The 21,385-nt window shown below is 44.8% G+C and overlaps 1 protein-coding gene across 20 annotated transcripts in view; it reads left to right on the forward strand.

The window, feature by feature from the left end:
- KALRN (kalirin RhoGEF kinase) overlaps window positions 1-21,385 on the forward strand; it is a 698,826-nt gene that overhangs the window by 574,022 nt on the left and 103,419 nt on the right. For 7 of the 20 annotated variants that reach the window (XM_045851444.1, XM_045851445.1, XM_045851447.1 and 4 more), the window contains exon 1: window positions 12,171-12,430. The exons of the other annotated variants lie outside the window; for them this stretch is intronic. In XM_045851444.1, coding sequence (XP_045707400.1) covers window positions 12,346-12,430 — 85 coding nt within the window. In that variant the 5' untranslated portion in view covers window positions 12,171-12,345. Of the gene's footprint in view, window positions 1-12,170; window positions 12,431-21,385 lie in introns of those variants that run through there. 20 annotated transcript variants of the gene reach the window in all.

Genomic DNA, 21,385 nt, shown 5'->3' on the forward strand with positions numbered 1-21,385 from the left:
AACAATATTAAATGAAATGTTAAAGGATCTTCTTTTTTTATGTTTTACAGTTATTCCAATTTAAAGGGATTTCTTTAAGAAGAAGAAAATAAAAAATATGAACAATAAAAGGGCAAAAAATACATATCTATCAATGATTGAATGTATCCCTGACTTGTGTGGCTCAGTGGACTGAGTGTAGTTCTGCAAACCCAGGGTCACCTGTTCAGTTCCCAGTCAGGACACATGCTTGAGTTGCAGGCCAGGTCCCTAGTTGGGGGTGTGCGAGGAGCAATCAGTTGATGCTTCTCTCTCACACTGATGTTTCTCTACTTCTCTTTCTCACTCCCTTCCCTATCTCTAAAGTAAATAAATAAAATCTTCTAAAAAATAATAATTGAATCTAAAAAATGAAATAAATGAACAAGCAGAACAGAAACTGAATCATAGATACAGAGAATGTTTTGATATTTTCCAGATGAGCGAGATATTGGGGGTAGATGGGCAAAAAAGATGAAAGGATTAGGAAGTACTAATTGGTTGTTACAGAAGAGTCACAGGGATGTAAGTACAGCACAGGGAATACAGTAGCCAAAGAATATATATATGCATGACCCATGGACATGAACAACAGTACGGGGACCACCTGAGGGAACTGGGCAGTCTGGATGGAGGGGGGCAAAGGGAGAAAAATTGGGACAACTCTAATAGCATAAAAAATAAGATATAATTTAAATGTAAAGAAACAAACCTTAAAAAAAAGAAAGGAAAGTACCTTAGGTTTTCTGGTTCTCTCTCGCCTCAATATAGGGACCCCCTTCTCAAATGGTACTGATAAGTGGTCAGCCAAACGTTACCTGACATTCCAGGAACTGGGAACTCATTATTGCCAGAGGAGGCCTATTGCGTTTAGTGTAATTCCGATGGTTAGAAAATGCCTCATATTTAGTACTGAAATCCAGATACTTTCTGCCATCACTCCTCCCTAAGCCCACTAGTCCCAGTTCTCATTGTATTGAAACCCAGCAGTCTTAATTCTCTTTCTTCACCTCCTTCTGATCTTTATCTAGAACAAAGGAATTTGATTTGTATATAAAATGTTAGACATCTTTTCTAAGGTACTACTTAATAAGAGCCTCACAATTTCTCCATAAATTCCTTTATGAAATCCTTAGAGCAGAACAAAATATTTTGTATTAAATTCAATAATCTTAACTTATGGGAAGTGATTATTTGTGTGTGCTGTTTTATAGTTCTTTTAACCATCCTTGGACTTAGGAACTTCCAGCAATATGGCTTCCCCCTGCACATCAGGAGCCCCTGGTCTCCCTCACAGATCTTGTCCCCTTCTCTCAGGGCACAAGACTTACAGGTCACTGTCTTCCATTCTGAGCCTCTCTGCAGGCTCGTCTTTTTTTCCTGGTCATTCTCTACTGTCATTCATATTGCAATTTGTTCTGAAATACCATTTTTATTACCTCTCAGTCATATCCTCATTTGGTAACCTCAAGTGATTAACTTAAATATGCTATGTTTCATTCATCCAAGCCTAACAAAAATATCTTCATTTGAGGCAATTTATTAGGTTGAACCTCCTGAAGTTGCCATTTTTGTAGTCAAAAATGGTTGACTATCAGCAGTTTCTAAGTAGTTTCACCTAGTATGTCACAATCAGCCTATATTTTACTTGGAAGGGCATTTGCAAATTTTTGAGAAAACAGAGGAGGGTTTTGTTCTCAGTGAGTCAGATGGGCTAGGAAGAGGTCAGGGTGTGGAATGAATGGAAAGTCACATAACCTTAGTTTTGCATCTATGCAACGAGAAGCTGATAAAATTGCCTATCTCACAGAGTTGCTGGGAGGCTCAGCAGTGGTAATGTTAAGTAAAACTGCCTCTAAACTGTGAAGTTGGTCTTTTGGTTTTGTGCACAGGCTAATATGTAGAATAAAACAAAAGTGGCCTGGCTACCACAAGGCTTTACAATAGTATATAGTTGGCCATAAGGTGAGATGATGAGAGGTGTGGAGTAACTAAGGGTCTCGGTGTAGAAGGCCTGAGTCTGAATCCCAGCCCAGCCACTCACCAGCTGGTGAGCACCATACTTAAAATCCGTATGATAGGCCAATCACTACTGGAAGTAAAGTAAGCACTTTACTTCCCTTGACTTCGACTTCCCAGCCTAGGCGTACCAGAGGCAATCCATCAACATTCATCTCCCTGTCTGCCCCTTATCCCAGTTCTGAGACCTTTATCGGGGTGAGTCTAGAGTGTTTCCAGTCTGAATCCATCTGGTTTCATCCATGGGTTTTGTAAAGGCCCCAACATTGTGTCTCATCTGCACCCGCCCCTTTCCCTCAGACTTTATCCCTGGCCTATCCAGGGCCCTGTCTTCAGCCTACCAAGCGCAGATCCACCTGGCTCTATGATGCCCCAAGAAATGATGGTTTATTCCCCTCTTCTAACTTGCTTTTGCCTTCTACACAGAGGGTCGAGATCATATCTGATAGATTTAAGCTGAAAATTCTTCCTCCCTGGCTTGCACGTCAGGCACCTCTCAATGACCGATTCTCTTTCAGTGATGAGCTCTGCTCACTGGTGGTAACATTCCGACCACACCAGAGTGATGGGCTGCCCCATGTGATGGAGGGCTGTGCGAGACTCTGAGTGTTGGGGTGGCTAGGAGTGTGTCATTCTTCAGTTCAAACAAGACAAAACCGAAGGGGAGTTTTGTGAAAACTGCCTTCCTTATTTCGTTTTTAACTAAATTTCTTCCACTTACCTGTCTATGTTAGGATGGACCAGAAATGGCTAAATGGTTATGGAACAACCACCTGGGAGCCCTCCCAGGATGGAGTTGCAGGAAGAGGGAGGTATAGGTGCCATGCAGTTCACACTCTTCTCCCCCACCTCCCCCCACTTTTTTTAAAGACTAGGATCAACAACAATGGTTAGAAAGTGTGCCCGAGGCCTGCTTTGTTCTGGGTGAGATGTCTTGCCTATGGCTGGTGACTATCCCTCTGATATTTAAGGGCTTGGAATTGAAGCCTCATATAGGAAGATGTCAGGCCAGGCCACTTCCTCCTCTAAATATACCCCAGCATGGTGCTGCCTCCAAGTGCAACCAAAGCAGGAGGAGGACATGTGCTCTTAAGGGAAAGAACTGATCTCTCTGGGGCCCTCCTGCCTTTTTCCTTTTTGTAGGAGCCTGCTGTGGCTTAGCTCGTGCCAAATGCCCGTTTCAAGAGCACATTTTCATGCCTCCTGGTGTGCACTGTAAATCTGTTAGATCTTTGTGAGGATGATGCTTGTTCAGAGGGGAGGGAGGATGAGGCTTGACTAGTATTCTTGTCCCTTGGAGCCTTGTGAGCCAGCTAAGGGAGCTCAGAGCTAAGATGACAGTCAGATTTGATCCCAGACAGGGAAGGCTGCCACTGATTGTGCTTTCTCAGGAGAGGCTGGAGAAGGTGGAGAGGAGGTCACCCCAGCAAACAAAATGTTCCCCCAAGAGAAGCCCGAGTAATTTTCTCTTACTTAGAGCTAGTTAAGCCCAAACCACTTCCCCTCAAGAGCATAAAGGGACCAGAAATGACATGCACCAAATGTGGCTTGGGAAGCAGAGAGGGCAGGCAGTTGTCTGACTGCTGGGGTATGCCCACTGTCTGCTCAGGGAAGGTCGTGGGGTCAGAGGTGAATGGATTAAAGGCCACAGCTGGAGAGGCTTTCAGCAGAGGCATTCTGATGCTACTTGGCAAAGCAGAGTGGTCAGGGTCCTATTCTCATCACCTCACTGCCTTCCCCTGGGCGACTTGAACCTTCCCCTGGGTCATCCTATCACTTGAACCTTGAGAACTACTCCCCCTCATCCAGAACCTGTGTGGAATTGAAACTGCTTCTCAAACCCAAACCCTGCAACATGTCATCTTTCAGCTTACAATACTTGCTATTTTTAATACCAGCTCCCTATCTTCTAGGAGCAAAGAGACCAGTCACTCGCTGGACAGCCTGTGCCCCTTTCTTTGTCCCTGCCATAGGAATAGGGCTGGGCTGTCCAGTTTTCCCACCATTGCCCACCAGCCCCAGCCAGGGATGTGCATTCTGATGTCATGCCCACTTGCCTCACTTTCCACAAGGCCCTGTGGGCCGCAGGAGGTATGGTGTCCTACCTTCGTACTCAGGTGGGCAAATAGATCATTACTATTGCTGGCTCCCGATGCAGGGCAGAGACCTGGGCTGAAGATCCTGCTTGGCTCACACCATTCCCGTGGCTCCTGTCTCACTGCGAGTGAAAGCCAAGGCCTCCGTGTGTCTGCAAGGACGCCCCTACAGGGCCTGCCCTAGAGCCTGTTCTCTGACTCTGCCTCACATGTCTTAGTTTCCTTTTACTGCTGTAACAAATTACCACAAACCTAGTGGCTTCAAACAACACATTCATTCCCCTACTGTTCTATAGGTTTAGAAATCCAACAGGGTGTCACTGGGCCAGAGGAAAGGTGTCAGCAGGGTGGAGTTCCTGATGGAGGCTCTTAGCAAGAAGCTGTTTCCTCACCTTTTCCACCTTCTAGCGTTCCTTGGCACGTGGCCTCTTCCTCCATCTTCAAAGCCAGCAGTGTTGCGTCTCTCTGATCCGTAGTCACGTCTTCCTCTGACCGCAGTGGGAAAGGTGCTCTGCTTTTAAGATGTCTCATGATTATATTGTGTTCACCTGGACAATCCAGGATTCCCTCCCCATCTCAAGGTCCTTGACATAATCACATCGGCAAAGCCCCTGTTGCCATGTAAGGGAACATATTTACAGTTCTGAGGATTAGGATGTGGACGTCTTAGGAGGACATATTCTTCAACTACATCCTACCGCTCTCCTGACCAGCCTGCCTGACTCAGCTTCTCCCCAGTAAAGCAACGCACGCTGTCATCTAGCACCTGCACCTTTCGTTCCCCCTGCCTGGGGCACTGCAGATACTCCAGACCCTCAGATACCTGGGTGGCTTGCTGCCACACTTCCTCCACATCTGTGCTCGAATATCACCCGATTAGCGAGGTCTTCTCTCACTCCCACCCTCTCCCACCACACTGTATAGGCCTTTCCCTGTTTCACTTTTCCTCATTGCATTATTCACTACCTGACATATTTATTAATGTTTATTGTCTATTCCTCCCACTGCCCCACCCCCAGATTCTCCCTACAAGTGCAGGAATTTTGTCTTGTTTGTTCATTGCTCTATCCTCAGCATCTAGAACAGTGGCTGGCATATAAGAAGTTCTCAGTAAATACGGGAGGGAGGTAGAGAGGGAAGAAGGGAGGAAGGGAGGAGAAGAGAATGGAAGGGAGGGAGGAAGGAAGGAAGGAACCCCTGAGGAGTTCATGAGTGAAAGACCAGGCTCAGTACATTCTCCATCCTCTAAGAACTATAGAGGAAACAGGCTTAAGCTTTAGCAGGAAGGAGCTTAAGGATGGGAAGAGGAAATACTGTTTTGACGGTAGGAGTTCTGATTGAGGAAGTCTTTGAAATTCTATTTCCTGAAAAGTCTTCTGTGAGGACACACAGAAGACTGTGTGGGCTCAGCACCTCTCATTTATATGGATTGTTGAAAAGTCAGAAACATAAGGATGGGCTGTACCTCCCCCATCCCTCCTAGTATTGAAGTCTTCAACAAACTGATTTGAGTTACATCACGGCAAAACGCACTTGGCATTCAGTGTATCAGAAACCTCTCCATCACACCCTGTGCGTCTACATGCTACTGCAGCTGCTACTGCCTGTGGGAGGGAAGGTGGCACTGACAGTCAGAATCGAAATGCCATCCTTTACAGTGGACACTTAGCAATGGTAAGCCTTCCTAAATTGAAACTCAGTCAAAGTGATAGACTGGCACTTCTACTGCCCTACTTTGGGAACACTTTGACCTACTTAGAAGTAAACATTTCTAGAAGTGGACAAAACCTGGGGTGATTTGTTTTTAGCAACTCCAGCTGCACCCATCTCTCACTTTGATAAATAGCTTGCCTACTCCTGAGCGTAGGCGGCCGCTCAGCGGCAGACCTGCAAGCTGCCTATGGCTCTACCTCTCCCGTGTCCCACAGAACACAAACATTGGCTGTTCTGGGGAGACATCTGGGTCTTCTGTGAAACTCCATAGTCTTCATCAGTACTGTCTGAACCACCCCCTAACCTGGGGTCTGGGACAGACTGGCAGGTGATCAGTGAAAACAAAGAGGATGATTGACAGGATGAGCTGGAGTTTAACTTTACTGAGGATGAGTGAGATAGCCAGAAAGAGGCAGTCAGGTGTCTGATAGACAAGAACAGAAGAACCCATTTACACATATAGGATGAGTGAAGCGATGATTTGGTCACTGGAGTCTAGGAGCTATCACCAGGCGGATGGTAGTACTCACAGGGCCAGCAGTGGGGCAGCAGCTAGCCCACACTAAACGGGAATAATTGGGAGAGGAGATTACTGGGCATAATGCTGGCAGTCATGCTTTTTCTGCAGACATTATTAAAATAGTACACATTACTTCGGATTAGTTACCCACACAGACATTATATGATTATAAAAGATATATTTAGGGCCCTGGCTGGTGTAACTCAGTGGATTGAGCACGGGCTGCAAAACAAAGTGTCACAGGTTCGATTCCCAGTCAGGGCACATGCCTGGGTTGCAGGCCATGACCCCCAGCAACTGCACATTGATGTTTCTCTCTCTCTCTCTTTCTCCCTCCCTTCCCTCTCTAAAAATAAATAAATAAAATCTTTTTTAAAAAGATATATTTAGAGTTCAAATTAAATACTGCACCTCCTTTCTCTGATCTTAAATGTTTCTGGTCACTGATGATTATCTCAGTTCCTCTTTTTTACAGAAAGGTAAAACCTCTACCTATGTCCATTCCTGGTCTGTCTGCAGTTTCCCTTTACTACCACAGAAACAATTGAACCAACTACATCTCCTAGGACTCACCCTGTTCTTTGTCTAGGGAACATGTCTTATTCACCTTATATTTGTCACATAAATTTCATATATTCATATATATATGTTCATTTGTTCATATATATAAACATATATAGGTTATTGCAGAGAGTAGATGTTCAGAAACCAACCATTTATTGGATACATGGTCAATACTTGGCAAGAATCTTAGAGTTTTAAGCCACAGTCAGGGTTAAAACTTTCTATTCATAAATGAAAGCCAGGACAGGGTAATTTGGGGAAAATTGTCAACCACCCTGGCACCAGCAACCAGGCAGCTGACAGGCCGGAAATCTACACAGGGAAGATAACGGTTAAGGAGCGTGCAGTTGGCAAATGAAGAGCATGACAGGCGGTGGAAGGTAAGTCAAGGGACAAGTGAAAGCATTTGAGTCCAGGTGCTTCCCAAACTCTATTTATTATCAACATGCAGGAAGTAATCCCAGAGTGTGTGCAGGTGGCCTGGAGGTCAGTGGTTCTTAACTCTTAGTTCACATTGAAATCACCTGCGGAGCTTTTTAAAACTCTAGATATGAATCTGGATCAGAATGTGGGAGTCGGTGCTGGCAGTGAGAGTCACTGCTGGAGGAAAAGGCGGGTCATTGATGGGTCGGAGTGGGTGGGATGAGGAAGCCAGGGCCTGTCCTCCGTGTTCACCAGGACACAGCCCACAGCCCGCGGAGCCTATTTGAGCACGCTCTGTAAGAGGTGTGCACTGTGCTTGTCACAGTAAAAACGTTCTCAGGAATGTCCAGGCACAGTGGCTCTTCCTTCTGTCCCTGGGCTGTGCTCTCACTAAGAAATATGGGAAGTGTGATTTTGAAAAACTCTGTTCCTATAAATCGGACGAGAACAATCCTAAAGGAAAAGTTTTCACCACACATGTGTGTCGGTGCAAAGGGCAGACGCCTGAGGTCATGGTACAGCGTTACTGAAGCCTGTGGCTGATGAGCAGGGGAAGGGCAGTCCTATTAGTCCCCACTATTAGGCCCAGCATTTTGGTTTACCTGGCCAGTATGTCTGCAGACTGAGACTCTCAGGAATTCCTTGGGGTTCTTCTGCTGTGAGGAATGGAGATGAGACATAACATAGACACACAGGGAGGCAGAACACCTTATTCATAGGAAAATGGACTTTGACTAAAGACGAACTCTCAGCCGTCTGTTTGGAAATTAAGAACACTGTAAAGATATTGCTATAACTGCAGGGTTCTTAGCCTGAACTTTGGGAGTGAGTGGCTAGGTATTTGAAAACCCTGAGATTAAAGACATTCAACTATCTTATACCCTCCCCAAAAGGAATTTATTTGGGGCTCAAATGAAGTCCAGGGATCAATAATACTTTGGGGAAAAGTGTATCTAATTATTCAGATGATATTATCAAAACTATCCTCTTACTCTCTGTTCCTCTCTCGATCTCCCCTATCTGTCTATGTATCTATCATCTATCTATTATCTATCTATCATCTATCTATCTCATCTCATTTCTTTCATCCATGTGGGCTTTATTCTCAGGGAGTTTCTTCCTATGTGCTTATGGCACGTTGGCCTCCAGCTTCTTTAGGCTAACGTTGTACCAACTCAGAAATCTTGTGGGAAGCTGCTTTCCCAGTAGTTCTTGCTAAGGTATCACAGTTCATTGGCTGAAACTGGATCATGTGCTTAAGCTGAGCCAATCCTTGTGACCAACTGGCCAAGCACAAATCACAGGCCCAAATGTGGAGGGGGCTGGGGACGGTGCGGTCAGCCACGCCTCAAAACAAGTTCTGACGATGGAGAAGGGCTGGTTCCTTAAAGAAAAATCAAGGTGCTATTATCAAAAACAAGTGAGCATAGATCACAAAAAGATGGGGGGAAATCCTCTAAGCTAGTGGTTCTCAAAGTGTGGTCCGTATAGCAACAATATCAGCACCTGGGAACTTGTAAGCAATGGAGATCCTCAGGTCCCAACCACATCCACCGAATCAGAAACTGTGGGAGCTGGGCCCAGTCACCTGTGCTTTAACTCGCCCCCCCCGCCCCAGGTGATTCTGATGCACATTCAAGTTTGAGAACCACCACCTAATACCAGTGGTTCTCAACCTATGCTGCATATTACAAGCACCCAGGAACTTTTAAAAATACTAATGTCCACCTGCACCCAAAGGGAATTAATCTGAATCTTGACACAGAGCTGAGGGTTGGGGGCCAGATACCCAGGCATCAGTGTTTCCTAATCTTGGTTCCACCCTAGAATCACCTGAGAGCTTTATAAAAACAAAACAAAACAAACAAACAAAAAAACCCTAATGCCTATTATTTGCTAAAGTTTCCCTGATGATAAGCACCAGTGTTTAAAAACCACTGACTTACCATATCCCCTCTAAATTGTCTTAAGGGTATCACCTTAAAACATCTAGATGCAGGTTATAGGATTCAGGCACCTGTTTTCTTAAATCCCTCAACTCAAAACTTGGTCAAATATCTAGTGTTGATTCCCTTTTTGCTCACGTACATGGCGAGTCTGTCCAAGTGGCTAGCTCTGCAAGGGCTGGGGTCATTTTTGTGTACCAATGTAGACCCAATGCCTAGAGCAGAGCCTGGCACGTAGTATCCAAACAGGCGGACTGAGTGGGTAAACCAAGTATCTATTGATTCTTGTGTCATAGCCCCCATGCAGTGAATCAGAAGCAAAAAAATTTCAGTTTTAGAAGTGTTGAAGATGCTGGCCATTTTCTACCCTGGGCTTACAAAGAACAGCAAAATGGGTGTTCTCTTTGGTGACATGGAAGAGAGAACTAGACAACCATACTGGTTGCCACAGGTCAGAACTGAAACCCAGGATAACTATGGTCCTGCAGTAATTCAATCCGGCAAGATGAGACTGACCAGTAGTTGGGATAATCAGTGAATCAGGAATCTGGCTTGCAGGCTGCATAGGCAATTTGAACTGTCATTTCTCTGTTTTGTATGTGGAGCACCAGAGGCACGTTTCCTGCTCAATAGTGAGATCCTTATGTAATTCTTGCCAGGAGAGGCCGTCAGGGAGATGACAGTGGTAGAACTGGAAGTCAGATTTCGTTTTCCCTATGAGGTAGAGCTCTTTAGAGTCCTTTTTAGAGTTAAACCACCAAAGCCTCATCAGTTCATTCATTCAGTTTCCTCAGATGTAATAGAGGACCCCACCTTATAAGGTTTTTTTGTGTGTGGACAAATGAATTAATAGGGAGCAATTAGGAAACTTTTTGACACATATAAATGCCCAAAACATGTTAGCAATTGTTACCCATTAAGTCGTCTGCTATCATTTACTGAGCATCTACTGTGTTCCAACCATGAGGCAGATGCTGCAGCACATAGATAAATAAGGCACAGCCCTGGCCATGTGGCTCAGTTGGTTGGAGCATCGTCCCATGCACCAAAAATGTTATGGGTTCAATGCCCTGTCAGGGCACATGCCTAGGTTGCAGGGTCAACCCCCCCACCCCCACTGCCACTGGGTGCAAAAGGGAGGCAACTGCTTGATGTTTCTCTCATATCAATGTGTCTGTCTGTCTCTCTCTCTCACTCTCTCTCCCTGAAATCAATGAGCATATCCTTAAGTGAGGATTTAAGATAAATAAGGCACAAATCTAAACAGTTCAAGCTGAGAAAGGAAACCTCAAATACTGGTAATTCCTGGAAGTCTTGTCCCTTGGCTGTATTTCTTTTGGGTGGGAATTGGTTACCTGAGTGATTCTGGGTTTTGTTCCTCTAACAAATTTCCCTGTTTTTCTGATGAATGAGCCCTCTGTGCTTTATGAGTATTGCGTGTTTCCATAATCCCTCTTTCTCAGAGCTGGACACAAAGGAATGGGAGAGATGGCCTGTGAGTGATATACTCATTCACTCTTAGGTAGGTCCAGTGATGCGGTCCAGATGGGCTTCATGGGAGGAGGGGGGATATGGGCTTGGCCTTGAAATATGAAAAAGATTTTAAAAAGAAAAGGACAGAGATACAATAAAGAAATGACAGTTGGGCCTGGCTGGCGTAGCTCAGTGGATTGAGCGCGGGCTGCGAACCAAAGTGTCACAGGTTCGATTCCCAGCCAGGGTACATGCCTGGGTTGCAGGGTATAACCCCCAGCAACCGCACATTGATATTTCTCTCTCTCTCTCTTTCTCTCTCTCTCTCTCTCTCTCTCTCTCTCTTTCTCCCTTTCTTCCCTCTCTAAAAATAAATAAATAAAATCTTAAAAAAAAAAGATTCCCACATCTTTAGGATTGTGACTTTAAAAAAAAAAAGAAATGACAGTTGCATTGTGGTGGTGGTGGTGGTGAGTGGAAGCTGCTGTCATCAGGAAGATGTGGGGCATTTCTTTGCTGCCGTCCCCTCACCTGGAACCATTCAGCATCTCTCTAACAGGCACTTCCTTGGATAGGTCTTTTAAAATTCTATTAGCAATCCTTTGTCCGTCTTTTGTATACTTTTTTGAATGCTGAAATTGAAGACCAAAAAAGTGCAGTGACTTGCCTAAGGTCAAACAGCTAGTAGGTGGCAAACAGCTTTGAACTTCGGTTTTATGACTCCAAATCCAGAATGCTTTCGAACAACGTCATTACAGCCCACCAGCCAATAAAAAAGTGAGGTGCTATTATCAGTGTTAGCATGAAATATCAAAAAGAGAAAAAGAAAAGGGATAGTGAAGGTGGTTTCAGTGCAGAGGAGGCTGTCAATGTTTGAAGGCTGAGGGGAAGGAGAAGTTGAACCTATTAGAGAGAGAAAGCAATATTGAGCCTTGAACCTAAATCTGGTCCTGTCCCACACAGGGTGTCCAACCTTTTGGCGTCTCTGAGCCACACTGGAAGAAGAAGAGTTGCCCTGGGCCACACATTAAATCCACAATACTAACGAAAACTGAGGAGCAAACAAAGGTCTTAAGTAAATTTACGATTTTGTGTTGGGCCGCATTCATAGCCATCCCTGGTCGCTTGCCGCCCGCGGGTCGCGGGTTGGACACCCCTATTGGTGGCCTTTGGGGAAAGGAAGCTGCACAGAAAGGGGACACATCGGTTTTGTGCCAGGGGCTTGGTGTGCTACAGACCGTCCTCTCTCCCTAGTTTGCCCAGTGGCCACAGCCGCAGGCGGCAGGCGTTGCTGAAGGCTCGGAGCGCGGGGCTGCCCGGTACTCTAGCAAACAGCTGGACTTTGGAACTCCGCCCCCTTAGGCCCTCCTTCCCTGCACGGGCCCCACCCCTCCTGGCTCCAGCTCCCAGAAAGTGAGACTCCGATCGCGGTGTCCAGAGAGGACTGCTAGGAGCGACTTCTCAAAGGCAAGAGCTGGCTCCCGGGCCGCGGCGCTGAAGTTTCCTGTCCGCCGAACTACCCCGCGCTGCTGGCGTCCCGGGCCATGCTGGAGCGCTGGGGCCGCGCGGCAGCATGAAGGGCAGCGAGCGGGTTTACTCCCGAGGTCCCTCTTTGGGGTGGCTCTTTGCCAGGTGCTGCTGTTGCTTCCCATGCAGAGGTGAGTGGCTGTCGGCACTTACGCCCTCTTTTAGCCAAAGACTGGCGCGGCTGAATGCAAGGGAGGGGTGGGAGAAACAGGGCTGGATAGTGGGAGGGCGGCAAAGGGAGACAGTTTGCTGTGAACCGCGTTTATTTCGGTTTCCCTGGCAGAATTCGCGCGGGCTCACTCTCTCATCGCTCGGTTCTGACTTGCCTGCGGAGCTGCAATTTGGAAACTGTTATTTATCAGCGATTGTGGATGTCAGGGCACCAGCCTGCTGGGGAGTGGGGTACGGATGCAGCGGGTGGGGAGACAGCACTCGGAGCCAAGTGTGTGACCCCGCAGTGGCAGAGCCGCAGTTCCCTGCTCTCATTTACATATGGATCTCAGCTGCGGGATTAACTGATGACTCCTAGCTATAGGAATGCGTTTGACACTTGTCTCTGCACCAGGAACTATTTTTGCCAAGTGACAATTTTCTTTAGGGACTGGAGCTGGCTTTTCTCTGCCTGGGTTTTCACAGGCCTAAGTAGGTTTGCAACTCTGGGCCAGAGTTTGCCTCATTAATTAACCAAGAACTCTTTATGTACCCAATTAGGACTGTATTAAATTATTCTGCTAATTTTAATGTTGAGGAGACTTTCAGGAAGCAACTAATTCCCCCCACTCCCAAATCAGCCTGCAAAACAAGATGGTGAGAAGTATGACAGAGGGGAAGGCTATCAACTGGGTAGCCTCTCCCGAAAAAAGAAATCCAGTTTTCCTAGACAGAGTTAGCAGATGTTCCTAAAGCTGTCCTGCCACGTTAACACTTCAGCTCAGAGGGTGGGGGAAAGAGGGATTCTGTTTCTGTGTGGTTAGAAGTGAGATGCAGCCTCTCACTTGACATTTGCCCTTTTTAAGTGTCATCTGTTGGACCTGTCGTCTCCACCTCCACGTACAGTGCCCTCGTCTCTGTCTTCATGGTTGCCTGACGAAGTCCAAATGGAACTCTCTCTCAATTACTGATGAATAAATTTTATCCAAGTTCCCCTTCACCGTCTTCTATGCCACACATACAGCCTGACATATGCTCCATCCTGAGCAGCTATAAGGCTACAAAAACTAATTAAATCTGAAGGACCTTTCCCCAAATCAAAAATGTTCATAATCCCAGCATTAGAGTCTCTCCATCTGAATTTAATTAGAACAGCCCAGAACTGTGTGGTAGCTATCTCTAAGAGCCAGAATTCAGATGGAGAAGAAATCGTAGAGGGCCAGAACCCTCACAAATATCCAAGCCTCGTCCAGAGACATTTAAAACCAAGGCTGGGAGTTGAAAGAAGGGGGCATTAAAAGGGCGAGAAAGCAGGAAATAGCCAAAGGGAGTCTGAGTGGGTGGGTTTTGCTCTGCTTTCATGGAGAAGGTTTTCCAAGCAGGATTTCTTGGGAGTCCATTTCCTGTCCAAAGGCAGAATTCGGGGATTTGGGCGCTTTTCCAGATGCGTGGCAGCCCAGCTTCCCTACAGAGTAATTCTCTCGGGTCTCTCCAGCTTTTGCTTTGTTTGTGAATTGGCCTGGCTGTCCCTCTCTGTGCTGTGGCTGAGGAGGGGGTGGGTAGCTGGTTTAGGGCTCCTGCTGGGCTGCCTCCTGCCTGCAGGATCGGGAAATTGGAGGCTGCAGGCTCTTTGGCTTGGAGACAGGCACAGGAAGAAAAGTGGTGTCAGATGAGCCAGAGCTGGAGGAGACCACTGACCCTCAGCTGAACACTGAAGGATCAGAAAGGCCCAGCAGCGAAAGCACCTTTAAAGGGAAAAGGCGGTTAACAAATGTGCGTGCTTCCTCTACTCCTTCATCTTTCCTAGATCAGAAACATGTGAAGAGGGAAAACGGGCTCAAATCTGAGAAAGATGGTAGGGAAGGTGAGTTAGCCACCCTTCAAAGAACTTCTGGCTTTGGCTAGGCAGGGCAATAGTATCTGAGGTGTTGGGGCACCTCCCCTGGGGCCCCTGCAGTCTTCTCTAACTGAAAAGAGAGATCTGAGTCTCCACCCCGCATGTAGGCATCTTTCAGAAGCAGATTGAAAAAACAAGGTGTCTTGTGCTGAGCTTGAATACATTGCCCAGAGCCCCAAAACTATATGGGGGAAAGTGCCGGATTACATGACAGAGAAGGGCTCAGGGAAAATTCCGAGAGGCTGAGTAGAGTGGAAGGGTTCTATGAAAGGTGATCTTTCTTCCCTACCTTGATGTTGGTGTTGAAGGTCTGCTTCCCTTTTCAGTTAAACCAGTTTCTCTGGTTGTTTAGACTTAGTGCAGTTGAAAGGCAACTTCCCCTTTTCAATAAAAGAAGGTGGTTATTGGGTCTCTGTCCCTTCTCCTGAGAGAAGTTGGCTCTTTCCTACTCCTCCAGGAGCTAATAGGTTGGAACCCACCAAATGGATCCCGACTCAAGGGACCTTCACTTTAAGTCCCTCAGGATTTAAAGGACACCTCCTTGTAAAGTCTAAGGAAAAGGAACAAAGAGGAAATGGTACGTTCTGGTTATTTTTGACTCAAAGCTAAGTGAGGCACCCTGCACTATCTCTGGTGAATCTTAAGTGGTTGTAATTGTTAGCACTAGAGTAAGACTCAAAGATTTAGTGATGTACTTGTGTGGCTTTAAAACACCATATTTAAGAAAAGTGTGGAATGAAATTAGTTGAGCTTGTCTTTTGATTCAGACAAGTAAGAAAAGCAACAATCTGTTTTCCTCCTCCAGTTTTTTGATTCTGTGGAGCACGAGAAAGGTAAGGGGGCTCCATGAAAGGTGATCTTTCCTCCCTACCTTGAAATTGGTGTTGAAGGGCAAAAAAACAGAAAAACAAGGGTAGGATGGAAATGGAGATCAGGTGGGAAGGAAGAAGGACAACAAATAACATTTATAACTGCCTTTTTGGAAGTGAAAAATAGCCAAGAGTGAGATAATAGCATGCATGTGTCTGAAGGGCGATTTATCACTGATGTCACACTCTGTGGGAAGTTTCAGGGTTGCTTTTGCTTCTTATACTTTCCTTTAAGCCCAAAGAAGTAGGTCAGTTCTGGATTCTCTTTTAGTTATCTTAAAAAATTTTTTAAAAAACAACTGCTTTGAGAATGACAAAAGGGATTTCAAACCCCCTGGAGTTTGCTAAGCCATGGGTTTCAGACTGGAATTTGTGACTTCTTAGATCTCGAATCCTAGAGAGTTTTCTGACCTCACTAGGATGGAAGCCAGTTTTAGAGCCTTTAATTTTCAGGTTAACTTGTAATTAATTTTGTGTTTGTGGGCCAAAGTCCCTTCTTAGAAACCTTTCCTGATTACTCTCCTCCTCTGCTTCTCTACAGTGTGGGGGATTTATTTATACTTATTTATTGCCGTATCATTGTCCTTCCATCTCAAGCGCATCGTGTGTCCCCGTTTGCACTGTGAGACAGTGGCAGGAGTCAGTATCTCAGAAGAGATGAAGGGGTGGTGACTTGTCCAGGCTGACTCAGCTCAGCGGGGAGGGGCCGGGATCCCGTTCCCATGGCTCTTTTACCAGGAGGGCAGTGGGTTCCAGCTTGCTTCTGATGTCATACAGTGTGGACAAGAGTTACGGGGGTTCACAGGGCATCCCAAGGCATTCTCATCCATAATTTCTTTTTCTTTGACTACTTTTCCCCAGAGTCACTAAGCTTGATGTGACTGTCTCTTCTTTGGCCCATAAATTCATACAGCTCATTTTACAAACTGAATTGAATCTGTGAAATCATGACTCCAGGTTCCTTTAGAGAGGTGTTGGCAACCTCAGAGAGGAGCCCTTGTGACACTATCATTTACTTTAATTCACCACCCAAGGGACAAAATCCTTGGGACCTTTTTGTTTCTTCATTTTCCAGGAAGTGCCTTTATCATGATGATGAAAATTGAATTGACCATTTAACATGTATGTTTTCCCAATACACCTCTGGTTTTCTCTGCCTCCCAGGAATATATCTTAATCGGAGGAGAATTACCACACATACACACCCTGACCCTAACCCTAACCCTACTCAAATCCTGTGCTTCCCTTCTCATACCTGATTCTCTGACAAGGGATAATAACAAGGATAATAGTTATTACCTGGAGAACTACCAGTCAGAATGGAACCTAGTAGAAATGGGAGTGTATGGGTTGATGGGGTGAGGCAGAGATTAGAAACAGAAGTTGAATATCCCTCCGGTATGGCTGTGGACCCCACGATCACTGATAATGAGTGCTGGGGGCATGTCACCCTAATGGCACCACGTGCTACAGGGTGGTTAAGTCCTAACATAGAATAAAAATGTAAGATTTCCAATTCTATCTGCATTTTTATGCTAAATAATTTAAAAGTTTAAAAACAGTGAACACTGGGGATCCACTTCTGAGCCCAGACAATATTGCAGGCGTTCCTGACTCTGGAGTAGTATTGTTGGTATTCTACTTCCTGATGTTCCTTTTGAGAATGCACTTTTCCTCTGCCCTAAAAATATTCCCCACACTTCTGAAGTGCTGCTCATCCATCAGTGAGTGAGAAGCTGCATGGCCTGCCTTCGCCTTCCAACCAAATCCCTCGCTTTACTTGAAGGAAGACCCCAGATGTTAAAAGCATGGAACTGAAACCTGAGGAGGGCTTCTCAAGCAGAAGGGACTAAATCATGGAAAGTTAGAAGGCACCTTAGAGATTATTTAATAGATCTTCTCCTTTATACAGGAGGGGACTGAGATCCAGCCACTTGGTTGCAGGCTTAGTCAGAACTAGAACCCTCTTCCTGTGCTCTTCACTCATCTCCATTTCTGTCTTCCTGGGCATGCGGTTTCTCTCACTCTGGACAGAGGCAAGGCTGATGCATCTGAGAAGGGTAGAGGCAGTCCCCAACCTAGAACTTGGGTGCTGTTGACTGGAATGATTTGTAGTTCTGGGGTTTCCGGGAGAGGGTGGCTGCATTGCCTGCAACCATTTGGAACTGGACCTGCCTGATCTGCTTTGAGTGGCTGTTCTGTCCCAAGACCACAGAAGGCAGATCTCTGTCTCTTCCAGAATAGCTTGTGCACATGTTCTTAATAAATATCTCCTTATGTTTTCCCTTCTGGTTCCTTTTCCTCCCTTCTTTCTTGTGCCTTTTCTTGAAGTGGACACTTTCAGGTGAAAATGAATCAATAAAGTGCATTCCTATAATTCCATCTTTGAAGGGCACTAATTTTAATGTAACACACCATGTTTTAATTCATTTAAGAAATGTTTATGTGCTCACTGCCTGCTAGCCCCGCACTAGGTACTGGGGGGAATGGATGGAGGATCATAACTGCGCTGACCCCATAGGGCTCTTGTGAGGATTAGTTAAGATAAGGTATGTTGTCCTGGCTGGCGTAGCTCAGTGGATTGAGCGCGCGGACTGCGAACCAAAGTGTCACAGGTTCGACTCCCAGTCAGGGCACATGTCTGGGTTGCAGGCCACAGCCCCCAGCAACCGCACATTGATGTTTCTCTTTCTCTCTCTTTCTCCCTCCCTTCCCTCTCTAAAAATAAATAAATAAAATCTTTTAAAAAAAACTGGTTTTAACAACAACAAAAAAAAGATATGTAAAGGACTTGGCATAGCACCAGGCATATAAAGTGCTTATAAAAGGTTAGTTGCTGATAGTAACAGTAATTGTAGTACTGGACACCAGCCTATCCTCAGGGGACTCCTAATAGCTAAATTTGTGTGGGTCCTCTCGGTGGTTATACTGTAAATCTAAGTTTCAAAGCAATTCAATGGTCTTGGCTCAAACTGTCATCAATTGTGCATCAATGCTGTGGAGATGTCTCTGGTGGGAGGAAGGCCTGTGATCTAGAAGTAGGGATTTTCTTCTTTTTTTTTAATTAAACCGATTTTGCAAAAAGAAAAACACCATAGAATACTTCTAGTATTATAATCACTGTGTGGTACATAAAAGAGCATTCGAAAAAAGATACTGGCAAAAAACAAAACAACAACAAAAAAAAACCCCTAAGAATCCTTAAGTGATTCTTCTCTGAGGGAAAACACAAAGTATGAGAATTGGAGAATAGTTACAGCAATTCTGAAGTTTAGATCCTGAGAATGTATGTTCTCTAAAAAGACATCAGTTATTCTTTGCCCACCCCGAGACTTGGGCTACGTGTTTCTGTTCACTTCAGCCAAAGTTTGTTGCACAACCCTTCTGTGCAAGCTTTGCTGGGTCTTCTTCAGGCTGTTTTTGCCAGGATAAAATTATGACCTGCTGCCCATAACAGCCCCCAAGATTTTAGACATATCTCTGAGGATTGACAAATATCTTCTCTATTCCATGTAGGGGGTAGAGGGTATGGGTAGTTTGGCGCCCCACTTAGCAAATAATGGTGCACACCTTTCGAGGTTGACAGAACTTTCTGTGTTGGACTTCCTGGAAGGAGGGAGTCCTGGTTACAGTTGGGAGTTTGCTAAAAGGCTGCCAGGTTGGTTAAAAGAGCAAAGATCAGAGTTACAGAACAGGTTGTCCCACATTCTTGCTTTCCTGGTTACTACAGTGCGGAAACTGTCAACCGGAAAGGAAGGGACACCTTTTCTGCCCCCAGATTGAAACAGTACCTCCTAAAGCTTGTTTCCAGGTTTATCTGCTTTCCCTTGTGGAAGGATTGATTGTAGGCGAGTGTTTATTCTCTCAGAGGACTTGGTGTGTAACAGGCTCTCAGGACACTCCCAATTTCTGCCCTCCTACCATTAGAATCTCTGTGTTGCTCCCCTGGAGAAACCAATGTTATCTTTCCCCATCCAAAGGGGGACCAATTGCAAACACTCTGCTTCTTCACAAATTTCAGGTCTCAGTTTTAGACCAAGGAGGGCTTCCTTTACTTCTGTACTTAGAGCAGAGTTTCCGGAAACTGTGGTCACCTGTCACTAGGAAACCTGTTAGAAATGCAAATGCAGGTTCTCAACCCCACCAATACAGAAACTCTAAGGTGGCACCCAGTGGTCTGTGTTTTAAGAAGCTTTCCATTTGGCTTTTTTTCTTTGGTGTATTCTGTTCTCTTTCTGTGTTCTCTCTACCCTCTTTACCCTCCCTCCTCCCCTCCTCCAGCTCCAGCAGAAGAATTCTGTAAGTGAAGGCGTGTCCTGCTTCAGCAGACTCTTGCTTTGAGAGGTGGTAGGGGGAGACCCCCTCATTGTTCACTTTCCCTTGCCCTGTGGGCCAGGGTGGGGGTGGTGTAGGAACTGGGAATCACCTACAATCACCTACACACTCATTGAGTTTTTCAAACCCCAAGGGTCGAGTAAGAGAAGTTGTTGCATCCTTCTTCCCATTTAAGACTCCTTTGCTTTTATTTTGTTTCCTCATTACTCTTAAAGCTCATTATGCTCACTATAGAAAACAAATCAAATTAGGCAAACATAAGGATCATAAAAGAATAACTTTTATAACATAATCCTAAACCATCTGGAAAGAACTACTACTCAACCACTTAATACAAGTATGTATCCTTTTCTATATGTTTACCAACCATTTTAAAATAAATGGGTCCATATTATTTATATACTGCTTTATAAGTTGCTTTCACTTAATCTTCTGCACATCTTCCCATGTAGATGCATTTTCAGGATATTTTTAATGGCTGCAAAGTGTTTTATTACAAGACTTGAACTTGACAATAGTTAATGTTGATATAATATAATTGTTTAAGTTTGGTGGGAAGGGATGCAGAATGACCCTGGGTTAAGAAATAGATCTTTCCAGAATCAGACTATACAGACAGACTGGTTCTTGTCTTGGGGTTTACATTATCAGCTCCCTACTTCCCACCTTTACTTTCTACAGCATGTATGATTTATTCCTCAGGAAGTTAATATGCACTGTGGCTAGAGATGCAGGTTTGACCCCTTCATCCTTTACCTCTTTAGGTGGTTATTAGGAATTTTCTCACTCCTGAGGCTTCTAATTGAGCAGTTGCTTTCACTGAACAGATCCAGGGATTCATTCTCTCTCTCTTTTGAGACGTGCCTCCAAAAATAGGTCATTTTTAATTATTTTAACTGGGAAAGAGAGCCCAGATTAACTTGTTTTCTGCCTAGCAAAATCATACATAAACACTGGCAAATCATTTGGAAATACAGATAAATGAAGATAAAATCCCATTACCCAGAGAGAACCACATCAACATTCTGAATATATCCCTTTAGGCTTTCTTTCCATGTGTGTATTTTTTTCAGAAATATGTATGATTTAGCAGTGTTATAAACTTCCTTCACATCATGTATTGGACAGCTTCTGTGATGTTTTTATGGGTGCATTCAGTAATATGTTGGAGCCAGCTCAGCTCAGCTTGGGATTGTTAAATAGTCAGGATTTTGAAGCCATTGGTGGCTGGAGATGGGCCATGGTGGCAGCATTTGTATTGGGAAAATCACCAGACACCGAAAATCAAGGTGGGTTTTTTGTTTTGTTTTTTGTTTTATTCACAGAGCTGGTTTATCAGCATACCATTAGATACACATTTTATAATTTGTAGATATGGTTTGTTTTTCTTTACAATCTCCCTATTTTTGGTTGTTTCTAATTTTTGCTATTGTAAACAATATTGTAATGACCATTGGTATAGTTAAGTCTTAGCATACCCCCATAATTACTTCTTTAGGGTAAACCCCTAGAAGCAGAGCTTCTGAATCAAAGGACATCCAGAATTTTAAGACCTTTTTTTTTTTGCCAGTTACCTCCCAGTTTTGCATCCTTTGAAAAGAAGAGTGTACTGGTTTTTGTTTTAGGAGGATTTATGAGCAACATCCTCTGAGACCTGGAATTTCATGTCTCTCTATTGTTTACTTCTGTTTACATTTTCTGAATTAATTCTTTTTATATAAGGATATACCCTGGCTGAGAGTATAATAAACTAATGTCTTTGATTCTCAGGCTACATACTTATATGCAGGGTGTACAAAAATATTTTGTAGTTCTGGATTGAGAGGCAATACATT

The sequence above is a fragment of the Phyllostomus hastatus genome, unplaced genomic scaffold, assembly GCF_019186645.2.
Source record: "Phyllostomus hastatus isolate PE091 unplaced genomic scaffold, TTU_PhHast_1.1 phas_contig_86, whole genome shotgun sequence".
NCBI lineage: Eukaryota > Metazoa > Chordata > Mammalia > Chiroptera > Phyllostomidae > Phyllostomus > Phyllostomus hastatus.